Source organism: Melospiza georgiana, chromosome 17 (assembly GCF_028018845.1).
Source record: "Melospiza georgiana isolate bMelGeo1 chromosome 17, bMelGeo1.pri, whole genome shotgun sequence".
Lineage (NCBI taxonomy): Eukaryota > Metazoa > Chordata > Aves > Passeriformes > Passerellidae > Melospiza > Melospiza georgiana.
This window is the reverse complement of record NC_080446.1, coordinates 7,037,334-7,054,861: the sequence shown is the minus strand read 5'-3', so window position 1 is coordinate 7,054,861 and position 17,528 is coordinate 7,037,334. Positions and strand designations below refer to the sequence as shown.

The window sequence follows — 17,528 nt, the reverse complement described above, 5'->3', positions numbered from 1 at the left end:
GTTCTCTGAGGAGTTCCTTTTCTGGGTGTAAGGAAGGGAAAAGCATCCCTGTATAATAAAAACCTCTCAGATTTCTGCGAAAGAAACACTACTTTTGGGTGGGAATAGGAGCATGGCTCTGGCCAAGGCTGGAACCAAGGGCAGCTCATCTTTTCCTTGTGGCAGGCCTGGCACTTCCAGAGCCAGGTGCTGACCTGGGAAAAGGGTTTGGGTTTGGTGAAAACCTCTCCCTCTTTCCCTGCATCAGGCCCAGTCTCCCGGGAGTGGTGCTCCCACTCTCCAGGTCAGGGTATCCTGGGAGACCCAGCACTGCAGACTGCAGAGGGAAGGAGAAACCATTTTTCTTTCCCAAAAGCCATCAGGAATGACTCTGCATCTCACAGCAAAGCTGCTGCCTGTGCCACATGGTCAGAGCTGCTCCAGTGGCAGCAGCTGTGATAACTCATTAATTTTCCTTTCAAGGAGAGAGGCTGTGCGTTGGATTCACCGGGAAAGAGGGAAACAAAAGGCAGCTGGAGGCGGGCAGGAATAAATGGGAGGCAGGAGATATATATACACTGAAAACAGTCTGTGTGTTGGGATAAATGAGGCACAGATCATGCAGGAAATAGTGCTGCAAGAAAGACTGACATGTATTTACCAAACAGGTTTGTCAAAACTCTGAAATAACCATGGGGGCGTGACAAAGGGAGCTGGAATCGTCTGAGAAGCACAATGGGCCTGGGGTCCAGACCCAAACTGGGCTCAGGTTCCATTCTGGCTGTGAATATTTCCCACATAAATCCGTATGCGGATCCACACAGGCTGGATGTTTGCAGCACAGGCACAAGTGCATCTCTGACGCTCCCGGTCCCCACGGGGGTGTCCGCAGCCGACCTTGGGCGCTCCGGCCGCGGGCACGGCGCTGCCCAGGAGCCGCTGCCCAGCGCAGGCTGCGGGACGCGGCGCGGGGGCTCCCGAGACGTTTCCTCCGCAAATCATTTGGGAAGGTTGATCTTGACAGCTACAGCAGGAAGCGTGTGGGAAGTGCCATGAGTAACCGGGCTGTGCTGGAGAACGGGACGTGCCATGCCGTGCCGTGCTGTGCCGTGCCGTGCCGTGCCAGCCGTCAGCCTCAATTCCCAAGCCCCCTGGACGCCAGTCACAGCCCGGGACAGCAGCTCCGGGTGGATGTTGCTGCTTCTCCACCCCAGCCCCGGCGATTAGGGCTGAGCCAAAGGGATTAAAATGGGGCACAAAATTCCGGTTTTTTAATGACTTTACTTTATGAAAGTGCGTCACTAATTAGAGGCAGGGATCTCCTCGGAGCTGTACTGCTTAAAATGAAAACTGCAATACTGTGGGGACGCCAAGGGCCGGGTGGCTGCAGCGCGGGGCCGCCCCGGCTCCCCCCCTTCCCTTCCTCCTCCTCATCCTCCTCCTCCTCCTCCGGGGTTACGCGGGGCGAGGAGCCCAGGGCCACCGGGCACAGGGCGCACCCGGCCCGCGGGGCTTCGCAGACGGGGAGGGACCCCCAAAACCCGGCTGGTTTCTTTATTTTGAGGCGGCTGCGCCGCTCCGACAGAGGGGAGTTGCCATAGAAACGGGGGGAAACCCGGCGGGGGGGGCGGGGGGAGGCACCCGCGGCGCCGTCGCTTTAAGATCGCAGAGGAGGGAGCAAATTACGCAGCTGCACGGCTCATCCCTCCCTCCCTCCCTCCCTTTTCCATCCATCCTTCCCTCCCTCCCTTCGCCATCCCTCCCTCCTCCATCCCTCCCTCATCCCTCCCTCATCCCTCCAGCGCTCCCGGCCGCCCCGCCGCACCCATGGAGGCCGGCGCAGGTGATGGAGGCGGGGGAGGGCGCGGGGTGCGGGGTGGGGCGGGGGGCACCGCACCGGGCACCGCACCGGGCACCGCACCGGGCACCGGGCGCCCCGCCGGGCCCCGCGCCGCCGCCGCCGCTCACCGCCCGCTCTCTCCCTTCCCCGGCAGGTCGCTGAGCCCCCCACCCCGGCGCTGCCGCCCCGACATCGGCGGGGCCCCGCGCAGGTGAGCGGTGCGGGCGCGGTGCGGGGGGCGCGGTGCGGGGCCGCCGTGACTCATCCCTTTCGGGCTGGGGGCAGGCGGGGGGCGCAGCCGGGGCTGCCGGCGCCGCTCCGCATCGGGGGGCGGGAGCGGGGGGGTTCCCGGGGCACAGGGGGCTCGGGGCGGGTCACGCATCGGGCCCGCAGCGCACCCGCATTGCGTGTGCCAGACCCCCGCGGCACACGGCACAGCCGTGCGGCTGCACCAGAGCCCGCGGCGTGCGCTGGACCCCCTGGCATGCACTGCACCCATGTCTGACTCACCAGACCCCATCTTATGTACCCTGACCTGCTCTGCAAACCCACCCGGACCCCCACCACACCCACCGGTCCTGCTGCACAGCCATGTGACATGCACTAGACCCACACAGCAGCACCAGCCATGCATTGCACTCACCAAACCTGCACTGCGCCCTCCAGACCCACATCTCATGCATCTGACCCACATTACCTGCACCAGACCCTCACTGCACACCCCAGACCCACATTACGGACACCAGACCCTCCCTGCACACCCCAGTCCCACATTACGGACACCAGACCCTCCCTGCACACCCCAGACCCACATTACCTGCACCAGTCCCTCACTGCACACCCCAGACCCACATCTCATTGCACCAGACCCTCATCACACACATCAGATCCTCGCTGCAAGCACCAGACCCTCACTGCACACCCCAGACCCACATCTCATGCACCAGACCCTCCCTGCATCCACCAACCCCATGTCACATGGACCAGACCCACATCACATGCACCAGACCACCCCTGCACACCCCAAACCCTCCCTGCACACCCCAGACCCACATCTCCTGCACCAGACTCTCCCTCCAAGCACCAGCCCCATGTCTTGCTGCTTGTGCAGCATCCCAAAGTGTCTCCGGCACCATGGGGTATTGCAGGAGCTGGGGCTGCTCTGCAGTTGACATTTTATTATTTAATGGCTCCATGCACCGTCTCCAAGGGACACAGGAACACCCCGGCGGGTTGGTGAGCCGGGTGTTCTGTTCTCTCCTCCCCACAAGGTCAGCGCTGTGGCTGTCGCACAGAACCCACTGCTGGGTGCCTGTTGTGTTTATAAAATCCGTGTTCCCACCCTGGCTGGGCAACAGGCACGCTGTGCTCTGACCGTGTGCCCCAAGGTGCAGATGCTGGTGTCGGGGGGTGCCAGGGTGGGGGTCAGAGGGGCAGTGCCCGTGCTCCCATCCCGGAGGTGCTGCGGCAGGCAGGGGATGCGGTGTGTGGGTAAAGTAGGCCATTCCAGCGGTGTGGAGAGCAGGGCTAATCCCCCGGCACCGCCGTCATTCCCAGCCCTCGCTCAAGGTGGATGGATGGTGGATAGGGGAGACCTGCTTCCGCCGAGGCTCGGAGGGGAGGCGGAGCTGGTGCGCTGGAAGCTGGGTTTGTCTTCCAGGTTTTTGCCTTTGTATCTCAAAGGAGTGGGCTGTTCCTTGTGCTTCGCACAGCTCGGCTGGGCTCCTGCCGGAGCACCTCTGCAGGATGGGCTGTGCGGTGGGATGTCACCTCCACCCCACCCTGCTGACCTTCCTGGCCTGGGTGGGACCGCGGGGTCTGCATCCTGGGTGTCCCACTCCTGCTCTCATGCTGCTCCAGCACTTGCCATGGAGCTCTTTTCCCATTTCCCTTTGGCTCCAGTCCCCAGTGAGAGCCCAGCCTTTGCCCTCTGCTCAAGCGCCTTATTTTAGCTCATGAGGGCTGGGAATTGCCACCTCCCTGTTTGGAGTTGCAGCCAGGTCAGCTGGAAAAGTGATGAGCTGCATAACCCGAGCTTTCCAAATGGTGTCTGTTTTCCTGTAATCTCTGGATGTCAATTCAGCATTTTATAACAAACAGGAGAATAAAAGGAGATGCTCCTGCCTTTTGGAATGGGATACTGCCGCTCTTAGCAACATTGATTTTTCTGGTGGTGTTGCATAAACACCCCATGGGGTTTGTCTCTGCCCTGAGCTGGATTTAGCAGTGGCTTGGGCAGTGCTGGGTTAGCAGTTGGATTTGAAGGTATTAAAGGTATTTTCCTACCTAAATGGGTCTGTGATTCCATGATCTCCCTCTGCCTGGGACCCAGGTGAAGCTTTGGGATGAACCCATCCACACTGGGGCAGAGGCTCCCAACCTCTGGAGATATTGCCACATCCTTGTAATCCTCTTGGAGCAGAAGCAGAGCAATCCCTGTATCCCAGAAATCCCCCATGGCAGGAGGAGGAGTGGACACAGTCATGGATGTTTGCCCCCAGCTGCCCAGCTGGTGGCCCCATTGCTGTCCCCTCCTGCACCAGGACTTCTGCCAGCCCTGGCTGCTGGATCCTGCTCTTTCCCACTGCAGCCCAGCTGTATCCCAGTCCCTTTTGCAGTGCAAGCAGCCCTGGCATCGCCACTGTCCAGGAACAAGGGCTCTGCCCCCCATCAGCTGCTGCTTGTTGGCCACATCCAGCACTTTGCTTATTTTTAGAGCGTAGAAAAGCAGAGCCAGTGTCAGGAGGGCAGGGTAGGTGCTTGGGAGCCCTTTTTGTCCCCTGGAAAAACAAAGCTGTGGTTTCCCTCTCTGTGTTCCCTCTGCTTTCAATCTTGCTCACCCTGGGAGGCTGAAGATGTCCCAGGGGACCCATGGGGACACCACGATTCTCTCCCAGTGGGTGAAGCTGCTCTCAGACATTTGGGCTCAGTGCCACCATTGCAAAAGATTCCTCACCCAGGCTGTGCCAAGGGAAACACAGGAATCCAGCAGCAGGCAGCATGATGGGAGCCTCGACAAAGGAAGCAGTGAGCGAGAAATCCAGGGAAATGTGGCAGCTGCTGGCACAGCAGTGTTGTGCTGAGGGCTGACACTGGCAGTGAGCTGCAGGCTGTCACACCTCCCTGTGCCCTGTGGGCATGGGGTGAGCTGGCAGCAGCTGGATCCCTCTGAATCCCACAGAAGCTGAGCTTTGGAAGCTGATGGGAACAACTCTTGAGCCTGCAGCCATGAAACCCTCAGAGGAACAAGCTGAGGAACCATCGGAGGCTTCACTGGACCATGATGAGGATCTCTCCAGAGGTCCTGTGTCCCTGTTCCCCATGTGAGAAGCATCTAGAAAGGGCCATACCTGCCCAGCCTGGTTTGTCCATTACTGGCACAGCCAGGGGATCCAGCAAGGAGTGGGGAAGTTGCAGGATTTGAGATGAAGAAGCATCTCTGTGGGGCAGTGATCCAGCTGAGCCAGGGAAATCTTCCTGTGGGACACCAGGCTGAGCCCCCACTCTGTCCCTGCTCTGCCATCCATCACTGTCACAGCGTGATCAGCAGTTCAGCAGGAGCTGGGGAGCCACCAGAAGATGAGTGTCACCCCCCAGGACAGTGGCAGTGTGGGGGACTTGTCCTGATTCTGCATCCCAGCCCTCTGTGGGGGATCCACTCTCATGCTGTAGCTCCAGCTGTTTCCTTCCCAAGGCCCATTGCTTTTATTTATCAGGAATTCTCCAGGCAGATTCCACTGCATGGAGCAAACCCTGGCTTGTGCTGTTGTTTGTAAAAGCTCTGCCCATCTGCTCCACACGTGCTGGAGCCCCACAGGGAGTTTTGCTGTCAGCAGCACCAGCAGCACGCTGGTCTTTGCAATGGGCAGTGCCCACCCTGCTCAGCCCTCAGGCTGCATTTTGGGGGATTTGCAGGGTGCTGGAGCACAGGCAGGTGGTTTGCAGGACAATCCCTGGGTTTGGTGTAAGCTGGGGTGTCAGGCTGGCCCATGCTGGCATTGCCAGGGGTGCTGTGCTGAGCTGGGCCCCACAGCTCCCCCAGGATGGAGACAAGCCAGTGCCCCCCAGGTCACCTTGGTCTTGGTCCATGGATTGCCCTGACACCCCTGGTGGGGAGACAGGCTGAGAGAGCTGGTGGAGCTCTGATGAGACCTTTAGTGCCTCTCCCACTGCCTAAAGGGGTTCCAAGAGAGCTGGAAGGAGACTTGGGACAAGGACACGGAGTGCCAGGACAAGGGAATGGCTTCCCACTGCTAGAAGGCAGTCAGATGGGATATTGGGAAGAAATTCTCCCCTGTGAGGGTGCTGAGGCCCTGGCACAGGCTGCCCAGAGAAGCTGTGGATGCCCCATCCTTGGGAATGTCCAAGGCCAGGCTGGACAGGGCTTGGAGCAACCTGGGATAGTGAAGGTGTCCCTGCCCATGGCAGAGGGTTGGAATGAGAGGAGCTTCAAGGTCCCTTCCAACCCAAACCCTTCTGTGTTTTTAACCCCCTGCTAGAGGCAGGGATGCCACCCATGGACCAGGGTTAATCCTGGATTTCCCCTTGCTTTCCTGGTGGGGCTCCATTGGTGCTGCAATTACTCATCCTGGAGGTAATTCTGAGTGCAGATCTGTGATTTCCTCTGCCTTTAGTAGCCACATCCCACATGGGAAGGTGTGTGCTCAGCTTTGGTGCTGAATCTGCCCATCCTGCCTGTCCTGGGCAGCCTCTGGGCACAGTGAGGCTCCTGGGGACACTGGAGTGGCCCATTGATCCTTTGGGAATAATGACAATTTATTATCACAGAGTAAATTCCAGACACCCTGGGTGCTGTGGGAGGCATCAAGCCTTGGTGTGGGCACCAGGCAAGTCTGCAGCAGTGGGAGGAGGAGGAAATGAGGTCCCCAGGCATGAGGGCAAACCCAGGTGTCCCCACAGAGCCATGTCAGGCTGTGGTGGTGGCAGCAGGGCCTGGGGTGTGCTGTGGGGTGCTCTCAGTGCCCCACTGCTGGACACACACATGCCATCTGCAGTGCTGGCACTTGCTGGGGCACAGAGGGACCCCTGCACAGAGCAGTGTGCCACGGGGGTGACCTTGACATGGGAGGGGAAGATCCAGGTCCAGCTGAGCTGATGATGGGCACCCCTGGCATTATACCAGATACCACTGGGCTGCAGGGAGAGGGTGAGGAGTGAACCCTCCCAAATCTCCCTAAATCCCTGCTGGAGGTGACAGACAATCCTGGAGGATGCTCCTGCCAGCCTGGGGCCGTGCTCAGCTCTCTGTGGATGCTGATTCACGCTGCTGCAGTAGCAGAGCTTGCTGCCCACTGGGAGCAGTGATCCAGCAGGACAGAGCACTGCCTTCCCCAGCCCAGGTAATCTCCAGGCAAATCCATCCCAGGTGGGAGCAGCAGGGTCCCCAAATCCTTCTTGCAGCGTCCCAGGGGTGCTGGCACCCCTCTGCATGGGGCACTGTGCCTGCTGGGGCTTGGGACTTCACAGCACCAGTGCTCTGGGATTTTTGGTGCCCTGGTTTGGCGGTCAGGGAGCAGCAAATCCTGGGCAGAGGAGGGACCTGAGCTGGCCAGGGTGGGTTTTGAGGTATCCTGGAAAAAGAAAAAAAATCACCTGGGGTTGCAAATGTAGAGGGCTGCCCTGGGGTGAGCTGGATGTGCCCCCCTGCCTGTGCTGCCTCCCCTGCTGTCCCACTCGTGGCACTCCCCTGGAGCAGGGCCAGCAGCAGGGAGTGTTTCCTGTCACCCATCGATTGTCTGTTGGCAGGTCCCATCTCCTGCACTGCTCTGCCAAAATCTGACATAAATGCTGGCATTGGGAGTAGCTCTGGGGATGGGGGGGCCCGTGCTGCCCCCATCCCCATCGGTCTCTGGCAGTCTGGGGATCCCAGCAGTGCCATGGGGTGCTCGGCAGGATGTGGGTGCTGAGCAGATGCTTCCCTCATTCCCGAGGTGCTGCAAGCCTCTGGATCTGGCCTATTTATTTACAGGAAAGGAGGCTCTGTGTTTCCCTAGGGATTAGCAGCTGCTTCATCCTGCAGGGATCTGTTCTTCCTCACCTGATTTCACTGCTGAATGGGGGATTTGCACTTAATTAAGGAAAAGCAGGCCCCCAGCCCACTGCAGGGAGAGCTGCCTGGCTGGGTCAGAGCCCTTGCACCATCTCTGCCCCCAGTAATGCCCCCACTGCAGGCACTCTGTGTCCCTGTGGCATTGCCCTGCTTCGTGACAGGGATGGGCATCTGGGAGCCGGGGGAAGCTTGTCCCACGGGGAGAAAGGGGCTCCAGACCATGGGCAGGCACCTGCTCTGCTTCTGATCTGCTTTTTCAATTAAGAACACCTTGCCCTGTGCCCACAGGATCCTGGTGGTACCGCAGGCATGCAGCATTCTGGCATTTCTGGGCTATGGGAGAGAAGTGGGAAGCCCAGCCCTGATGTTCAGGGCGTGCTGTCCTCATCTGTCCCTGTACTGGTGGCCTTGGGGACTGTACTGATGCCCTGGTGTGACAGTGGTCACAAGGGTCTTCAGGGTGAGAGAGAGACGAGAATGTTGACTTCGTGTTCAGAAGGCTTGATTTGTTATTTTATGATATATATATTACATTATGACTATACTAAAAAGAATAGAGAGAAAAGTTCTCAGAAGGCTAGCTAAGCTAAGAATAGGAAAAGAATGAATAACAAAGATCTGTGTCTCAGCAGAAAGCGAGACCCAGCTCTGCCATGAGTGGTCAGTAAATCCAAACATCCACAGGAGACCAATCACGGATCCACCTGTTGCATTCCACAGCAGCAGATAACCATGGTTTAGATTTTGTTGCCGAAGCCACAGCTTCTCAGAAGGGAGAAAAATCCTAAAGAAAGGATTTTTCACAAAAGATGTCTGTGACGCCCTGGTGCCAGGGCTCACCCCACATCTCAGCAGGGCCATTTTCCTGCCTTCACCTGCTCTCTCTGTTGCCTTTGCCTGCAGTTCCCTGTGGCCAGGAGCCGTGGCACTGTGGCCATGTCCGTGCCGGGGAGCAGACGCGCGTCCACGGGATCACGAAGGTGAATATGCTTCAGCCTCTGGCCTCGGGACTGGACTCCAGCGCCTGCAGCCGGGATGAGACGCTCCCCACGATCCCCACACCTCCTCCACCAGCTGCCAGTCCGCAGCACCAGCCCCCAGCCCAGCTTTCGGGGGTTTGCATGGCACTGCCCGCTGCACAGCACTTCCCTGTCCGTGCATGCAGCTCCCCGAGTGCTGCACGCCCTGTCCCTCTGTCCGTCTGTGCCACGGCCAGGACCGACCCCTCCGTCCGTCCAGGCGAAGGCAGGCAGTGGTGGAGAGCACTGGGTTGGGGCAATGAAGCTGGGAGGTATGTTAGCCCTTGGAAAATGTCTCCTTGAGCTGGTAAAGTGAGAAAAAGGGAAAAGGCATTTGTTCCCCTGCCAATGTCTCCGTGACCTGGACTGCCCAAATGGAGGTGCAGGCTCAGCGTGGGCAGGGAGAACAGGCAGAGCTGCCCACGTCGAGGTGATGCTCTGGCAGATGTGGTTGGAGCTATGCTGGGACTGCTCCCAGGGGACTCTTACGGGGCACCCAAGGGGATCCCAGGGGCTCCCAAGGTCCTCACGGTATAAGGATGCTGTGCCAGCATCCATGGGCTGCCAGGCCAGGGAAGGGGGAGCGGGTGGAGGACATCCCCCCCAGCCCCGCCTTTGTGCCCGTCGCCATGTCCGTGCGATTTTGATCCCTGCTGTTTGTTTTGTCCTTTTGTCTTGTGTGTTCTCGGTGTGGTGGTTGGCAGTCGCGGGGTTTATGGACGGAGTGGCTTTGCCTCCTTCTTTAAGTCTTCAGCGCCCTCAGCCACTCGGCCTGAGACACAGCCTCTTCTCCCTGCCTCCAGGCGCCCCTCGCCCCCCGGGAGGGACACCTACGGCACCTCCTCGCTGAGCAGCAGCAGCAATTCTGGCTCCTGCAAGGGCAGCGACAGCAGCCCCACCCCAAGGTAACCCATCACCCGTGGCCCCAGGGCGGCTGCTGGGTGCCCCCGGGCAGGGGGAGCAGTCCCGGTGCCGGTGCCAGCGGGGACAGGAGCGCAGGGGCCGCTGCAGGAGGCTGAGCGCTTGGTGGCCGGGGGAGCCGGAGCTGCCGGAGCTGCTGCTGGTGTGTCTCCACAGACCCTCACCACCCTCCTCCTGCAAACCTCTCCACCGCCGTTGTCGTGTCGTCTCCCTCCCTGTCCCCCCGCCTGCCCCCCAGGGCTCCCCCGTCCTCTCCCTCCGTCCTGCTGTGCCTGTGGCTTGCACGCTGCACGCTCCCTCCCGCCGCTCCCGCGTTCCAGGGAGCGCCCGGATCCTTCCAGGCCAAAGGCACGAGGGCAAGAGCTTCGCTTCCATCCCCTTGTGCTGCCCGGCAAAGGTTTGGCAAGAGCTGGTGACCTCCCGGAGCTCTGCGTGTGTTCGGGGCACAAACAGCCAGCACTGAGCACCAGCCCCAGCCCTGCAGGCACAGCAGCCCGTGGTGCCCTGCTCATCACCTGCCTGTCCCCTGCCAGCCCCCAGAGGTGGAATCGTTCTGGGAGGATCTGAGGGGCCCGAGGGTGAATGGTGAGCAGGTGCCATGTGTGCTGCAGCCAGGGGCAGTGGCCCTCCCGCTGCCATGGGGCATTCCAAGGCATGGATGCTTCTCACACAATGCTTCTGGACATGGCTAAAGGCTGCTGGGCTGATGGACACCATGCAAGGGGGCTTTGGGATGCCTCCTTTCCATTCATAAGGAGTTTGGTCCCCTCACTGCCGTGCCAGAGCCACTTGTGCAGCTCCCATCTCCCCACGTGCCTCCCAGCTTGGCCATGGAGCCCTGGCCAGCCCCTGTTCTCTGCACTGTCCCAGGCTTTGGCCCAGAGATGTCACTTCATCTGCCCCAGTGCCCCTGGTGGCATAAGGAGGGTCCAGACGTGCTGCTGGCCCAGCCCAGAGCAGATGCTGGATTCCCTGGTTTGCTCCCCATGGGCAGGACAGCCACTATCTCCAGACCTGCTCCATCCCAAACCCTTCCATTCCCCATCTTGTGCCTCCATCTCTGGTGGGGCCCATCCCACCCTGGGGTCTCCATCCACATCAGTTGTTTCCAGGAAGGTTTCTCTGGGCACACAGAGACCTTGGTGGCCCTGGTTCTGCTCATGGCCCAGCAAAGTCCCCAGCACCACAGAGCACTCAGCACCTGACAGCAGCACTGGTGTGTCCAGGAGCTGCACCCACCCTCCTGCCAGGGCACAGCACACAGCACACCCACCCTGTCTGTCCTGCCAGGGCACAGCACACAGCACACTCACCCTGCCCCTCTGACCAGGGCACAGCACACAGCACACCCACCCCGTCTGTCCTGCCAGGGCACAGCACACAGCACACCCACCCTGCCCCTCTGACCAGGGCACAGCACCCTCATGCACTCACCCTGCTCCTCCTGCTCTCAGAGCTCCTTTGGGGTGTATTATGCAGCTGCACCCCGAGAGCCAGCCTTAGAACCCCTGGGTCAAGCCTGTGCTGACCCCGGCACTGGCAGTGGGTGACATCTGTGTCCCTGCAGGCGCTCGTCCAAGTACAACCTGTGCAGTGACAACCATGGGATAAAGCCGCCGACGCCGGAGCAGTACCTGACGCCCCTGCAGCAGAAGGAGGTCTGCATCCGGCACCTCAAGGCTCGCCTGAAGGACACCCAGGAGCGGCTGCAGGACAGGTGAGCTCGTGGCAAGGGAGCCAGCACCAGCCATTGCCACCCACCGTGGCAGCTCCTGTCTGGGACTGCTCCTTCTGGGTTCTCAGTTCCCAGCATGGCACCTTGTCCTCATGCTCGTGCCCAAGGATTGAGGGCACAGCTGTACCATGGCACTGCTGGCATGTGGGATCTGGCACTGGAGCCTGTCCCACCTGGGAGCTGCAGATCTGGGGACTGGGGAGCCCCACCTGCAGTGGCTGTGTTCTCCCCTCACCCTGGTTAAGTCCCTGCCATGCTTTTGCTGAATTTCAGCGTCAGAGGGTGGCTAATCCCCATCTGCTCCTCTCAGGCTTAGGCACGGCCCCGCCGCCGTGCCAGCTGCCACGCGCCTGCCCGGGGCACCTGCCCACCCCCACGCAGCCCTCAGGGGACCTGGGCACTGCAGCCTCTGGGGACAAGGCTGAGCATCACTTGCAGGGCTCCCTGAGCTCCCACTGCTCCAAACAGTGCTGCCAGGAGGCCCTGAGCATCAGTCCTGAGGGTTCCCGAGCATAAATCCTAAAAGTCCCCAAATATCACTCCTGAGGTCCCTAAGCATCCATCCTTGGGGTGCCTGAGTGTCACTCCTGAGGGTCCCTGAGCATCACTCCTGGGGGTCCCTGAACATTGCTGCTGAGCATCACTCAGAGGCTCCCTGAGCCTCGCTGCTGAGGGTCCCTAAAGCACTGGATCTATCCCTTGTTCCCCGCTGGGACTGTCACTGGGGGATCTGGGTGCAGCCCAGCGCTGGGCACAGAGGACAGGGCTGTCCCCGCCGCCCCCTGAGCGCCGCGGTGCTGCCCTCCCGTCTCCGCAGGGATGCTGAGATCGAGGACCTGAAGACGCAGCTGTCGCGGATGCAGGAGGACTGGATCGAGGAGGAGTGCCACCGCGTGGAGGCCCAGCTGGCGCTCAAAGAGGCTCGCAAGGAGATCAAGCAGCTGAAGCAGGTCATCGACACCGTGAAGAACAACCTACTGGAGAAGGACAAAGGCCTCCAGAAGTATTTTGTGGACATTAACATCCAGAACAAGAAGCTGGAGACGCTGCTGCACAGCATGGAGGTGGCACAGAACGGGGCGCTGAAGGACGAGGGCGCCGGCGAGTCGGCCGGGGGGTCCCCAGCGCGATCCCTCACCCGCAGCTCCACCTACACCAAGCTGAGCGACCAGGGAGCCGGGGACCGCAACGTGGGCGGCTCGCAGACCATCTCGCTGGACGAGGGTGCCGACAGCGGCTTCGTGGGCATGGAGGAGGCTCCGGGCCACACGGACCCGCTGGAGGTGGGGGGTGAGCCCGGCACCCGCCTGCCCCCCAGCAACACCTACGAGAAGGTGCTGGGACTGCGGAGCAGCGCGGAGGCGGGCGTGCAGGCCAGCTGCATGCAGGAGCGGGCCATCCAGACGGACTTCGTGCCCTGCCAGCCCGACCTGGACACCATCCTAGAGAAGGTGATGAAGTCCCAGGCTTGCAGCTTGGGCAGCCCCACGTCCGCCTGGGTCTCTGAAATGGAAGACACGATGCCCGTGCCCGAGCTCGCCAACCCCAGCGGGACCACGGACCTGACGGTGGCCGAGCCCGACGCCGCTGCCAGTGCCGAGGGGGGCGTCCCCTGCAACCCGGCGGTGCGGCAGCCCCCCAGCGCCAGCCCCTCGGTGGCCATCGCCTGCGTGGCGGAGGAGGAGCTGATGGAGGTGACCGGCTGCGAGACCAACCCTTCCAAGAGCTACTGGAGCCGCCACTTCATCGTGGATCTGCTGGCGGTGGTGGTGCCGGCGGTGCCCACGGTGGCCTGGCTGTGCCGCTCGCAGCGGCGGCAGGGCCAGCCCATCTACAACATCAGCTCGCTGCTGCGGGGCTGCTGCACCGTCGCCCTGCACTCCATCCGCAGGATGGGCTGTCGCCCCGTCGCCAGCCCCGGCCCCGGCGGCGCTGCCCAGCCCTGACCCCGCCGGCGCCCTCCGCCCGCCCCCACGGACCCGACTGCTGATTGTAAAGCCCCGGCGTGGCACGGGCGGGTGGGAAGGGGCCGAGGGGTCTGTGGGTGCATCGAGGTGTGCTGCTGCCTCCCCCCCAGCTCCTGGAGGAGGGAAAGAACCATTGTTGGAAGAGGGGCACCCAGCGTCACCCCCGCCGATGGACACCCCTGCCTGTGCCTGTGGCTGCGGGGGCTCTGGGGCTGCACCCGCCAGGGGGGCTCTCCTTCCATCGCACTTGCTTTTTATTTGTCGCCGGGTTGTCCCCTGGCCGGCCGTGCCACGGGCGGGGGATGGCGAGGAGCCGCTGGCAGCGTGGAGCGCTGGGGATGCGGCGGCTCCTGGCTGCGGGTGCGGTGTCCGTCTGTCGGCAGGGGGATGGGGGTTCCTGTCCACACGCAGGGATCAGCTCCGGATGCCTCCCCACACTGGGATGGAACTGGGCTGCAGATCACGCACGGAGCCCCCCGAGGAAGCCGTGGGCTCTCCCTCCCTTTGCTTTGCACTATATTCACTTTTTTTTGGGTACAGACTGAACCCGGCTGTTGGACTCTGGCTGCCGGGCAGCGGGACCGGGGGCTCCTGCAGTGCTGTCCGCCGTGATGCCGGCGATCCCACCGCCTGCTGGAGCTCGGATGCCTTCGCTGGGGTGCGGGCAGTGCCGTGCAGGCAGAGCCAAGCCCTTTGCCGCCCCGGCCCGCCCAAACCCCCGCTTTGCTGGCGGCCTCCGGAAAAAAAAATGCCTTTTTTTTGTTGTTGTTGAAACACAAAGACAGCAAGGATTGCTCAGCGGGGCTGTTGGGGCGCGGGACTTGGGGCTCCCCCGGGCGTGCCGCACTCCCACCCCACGAATGTCTGTGGTTTCTTCGTGACTTGAACTAACAGTGTTTCCCCCCAACCCCGACCCAGGCCCACTCCCCACCCGTGGGTGCCACCCGTGGGTGCCCTGGCAGCCGGTGACGCTCCACACGCCGGTGTCCAGCGGTCCCCAGAGGGGCGCGTGCCCCATCCTGCGTGCCCCACACTCCCCTGCATCCCCTTCTGCCCGCTCTGCCCGTGCTGGGGGGCAGTGGGGACAGCAGCTCTGCCACCAGCACAGCACCGGGTGCTGGGGGAAGGATCTGGGGAGCAGCAGTGCCCACCAGGGCAGATGTAAGTGGAGCTGGGATATTCGCCTCTCGTGCAATGTATTTGTGGATCTGTGTACACGTCTGTTAGGCTATCCAAAGCTTTGCCAAGAAATAAATGTAACGACTATATTTGAAAGACAAATCTATATAATATATTTTTTAAATACAGAACTGAAAAAGCTGTAACCCCCCTCTTCTTGTTTCCCCTGTCCTGTACTCGCTGTCTGTGGTGGATGTAATAAATGTCGCTGGGTCTGTGTCTGCTTCGGCTGGAGCCAGCCCTTGGCATCTGCCCTGAGGGGGTGGCCCAAGCAGGGACACGGGGACAGTGGGACCCTGGTACAGGACAGCTGAGGAGAGGAGGAACCACCCAGCAGCCACCAGACTCTGACAGGATAAGAGGTTTTGTGCCAGAATAGCTCCTTTGGAGGTGCTCTGGGGTCCTCTCAGCCGGGCTTCCAGCATCAGCTCCCGGAACAGCAGCGATGGTGTCACAGGTCAGGGATGGAGTGGTCCATGGATGACTTCACCAGCCCTGATGAGAGCCTGAGCAGAGGGAAGGGAGGTCAATGGGGGGAACCCGGGGGTCCCTGTGGGGTGTGGGGGTCCCTGCAGCCCCACATTCTCACCGTTTGACCATGTGCTCGTAGATCACAGTGGGGATGATGGTCAGTGTCACCACGTTCCCAGCCCCTGCCAGCACCTCCATGAGCTGCTTATCCTGCAGGAGAGAGAGAGGGGGGTCCATGGGGTGCCCAGCTTTGCTCAGTATCCCCCTCCCTCCTGGGTTCTCTGGCCACATCCTGCACCCCAGGGCACAGCCCCACCTTCATGCCGATGACGTTCTGGCCGTTCACCTCGCAGATGCAGTGGTGGGTGAGGAGCCCGTTGCGGGCGGCCGAGCTGTCCTTGGCCAGCGACACAATCTTCCCTTTCTTCACCACGATGCCGACGTGGCCAGTGCTGTCCTTGTGCACGGTCACGGTGCGCTGGAATGGCCTGCGGGGGGAGCACCGTCAGTGCTGCCACCGGCACTGCCGCCACCACCGGTGCCACCAGGACTCACCTGTCCCTCACCAAGATGACGATGCCACCACCACTAGTGTCACCAGGACTCACCTGTCCCTCACCCTCACCACCATGACAATGCCACCACCACCGGTGCCACCACACGCTCACCTGTCCCTCACCACCATGACAATGCCACCACCACCGGTGCCACCAGGACTCACCTGTCCCTCACCACCATGACGATGCCACCACCACCAGTGCCACCACACGCTCACCTGTCCCTCACCACCATGACAATGCCACCACCACCGGTGCCACCAGGACTCACCTGTCCCTCACCACCATGACGATTTTTTCAGGGTTGGCCTTCTTCAGGGCGCGCTGTGCCTTGTCACTGCTCCAGCCCGCGCAGTTCTTGCCATCGATCTGCAGCACCTGGTCCCCAAAGCGCAGCCCCACCAGCGCTGCTGGCGAGTTGGCCTTCACCAGCTGCACGAAGATGCCCTGGGGACACAGTGGAGTGGTGGCACAGGGCTGGCACAGGGACCAGTGGCCGTGCCGTGCACCATGGTATGCCATGCCGTGCCATCTGCACCCTGCTGTGCTGTGGCACGCTGTGACATTTAATGCCACACACAATGGCTGTGATACACTGCCACGTCACGCTGTGCTCTCCTGTCATGCTTATGCCATGACACAGCCCCGTGCCATGCCCAGCCCCGTGCCAGCCCAGCCCAGCCCCTCACCTGGTCGACGTTCTTGAGCTGCAGCCCCGTCTTGCCGCGCTCGTCCTTGCACAGGTGGATCTCCCGCACGCCCGGTTTGATCTCTGCCCGCCGCAGCCCCGCGCTGTGCCCGCTCAGGGGAGCCACCAGCTGGCCTGGGGAGGGCCCCACGGGGGTCAGCGCCTGCTGGGGGGAGCTGCGGGTCAGTGGGGACAGGGGGACACCTCAGCCCCCTTCGGGAGGGGTGCACCCTTCTCGGGCAGGATGAGGAACACAAGGGAGCCCCGTTCAGGCACGGGGAGCCACAAGGGGCAGGGAGCTGCCAGCCCAGACACCTACGGTGCTGTCCTCCGTGCCCAGGTTCTTCTGGATCTCCTCGCTGGAGAGTGCCAGCCCCATGTAGTTCTCCAGCTCGGCCAGGTTGGGGTACAGCACAGGAGGCTCTGAGGGACATACCGAGGGGTGGTCTCAGTTCCTGGGGTCTCCAACCCACAGCCATGGCCCCCTCCACCCCAGGAGCCCCCTGGGACCGTGGGCCAGCAAAAAGAGACCCCCAAATCCCATCCCTAACCCATGCACTGAGTTGTGGGGGGGGTCTCAGCTGAGCCCCCCCCACACTGAGCATCATTGCCCACCCAGAGAGCCCCTGCACAGGGTGAGCTGATCATGTCCCACCTTACCGGTGCCCGAGGTGAGCTTTGGCTTCTCTGTGGACACTGTGGTGGCAGAGGTGAGCTTTGGCTTCTCTGTGGCCACTGTGGTGGCAGGGGTCCTCACCCCAGCTGCTGCCTGTGCCTGCCAAGAGACAGCGTGCTCAATGCTGTGCCCCCCAGCCTGGGGACCCTCTGAGGTGAGACCCCACAGGGCCCCGTGGGGGTCTGCTCACCCCTGTAACGCTGCTGAGCTGGCACTGACCTGCAGGACCTGGTGGCCCTTCATGTCCTCCAGGGAGGGGTAGAGTGTTGCCATCGCTGCTGCTGCTGCTGTCTGGGGACAGGGATGGGGCAGTTCAAGGACTGGGCTGCCTCTCTCCGAGCATCCCTCCCAGCCCGTGTACCGGACATGGGCTGTCTGTCACCTGCAGTCTCCAGTGTGACTCAGGGCCATGTCACCAGGGTCACC

General features: G+C 61.6%; 2 protein-coding genes across 3 annotated transcripts; one reads left to right on the top strand and one right to left on the bottom strand.

Moving 5' to 3' along the window:
* Positions 1-1,706: 1,706 nt before the first annotated feature.
* Positions 1,707-14,799, top strand: SNPH (syntaphilin). Its single transcript, XM_058035959.1, has 6 exons — positions 1,707-1,822; positions 1,974-2,030; positions 8,793-8,869; positions 9,613-9,813; positions 11,397-11,546; positions 12,382-14,799. The coding sequence occupies exons 3-6, from the start codon at positions 8,826-8,828 to the stop codon at positions 13,508-13,510; spliced, it is 1,524 nt and encodes a 507-aa protein (XP_057891942.1). The 5' UTR covers positions 1,707-1,822; positions 1,974-2,030; positions 8,793-8,825; the 3' UTR covers positions 13,511-14,799.
* Positions 14,221-17,375, bottom strand: SDCBP2 (syndecan binding protein 2). 2 transcript variants are annotated; one of them, XM_058035962.1, is made up of 8 exons: positions 17,322-17,375; positions 17,087-17,201; positions 16,746-16,873; positions 16,428-16,589; positions 16,010-16,185; positions 15,498-15,669; positions 15,300-15,391; positions 14,221-15,216 (listed from the first exon to the last, which is right to left on the bottom strand). In XM_058035962.1, exons 1-8 carry the CDS (start codon positions 17,373-17,375, stop codon positions 15,162-15,164), a joined length of 954 nt encoding a protein of 317 aa, XP_057891945.1. In that variant the 3' UTR covers positions 14,221-15,161. The 2 variants fall into 2 exon arrangements, with proteins under 2 accessions (XP_057891945.1, XP_057891946.1); XM_058035963.1 differs by having other exon boundaries at positions 16,746-16,847; positions 17,124-17,201.
* Between the last annotated feature and the right edge of the window lie 153 nt (positions 17,376-17,528).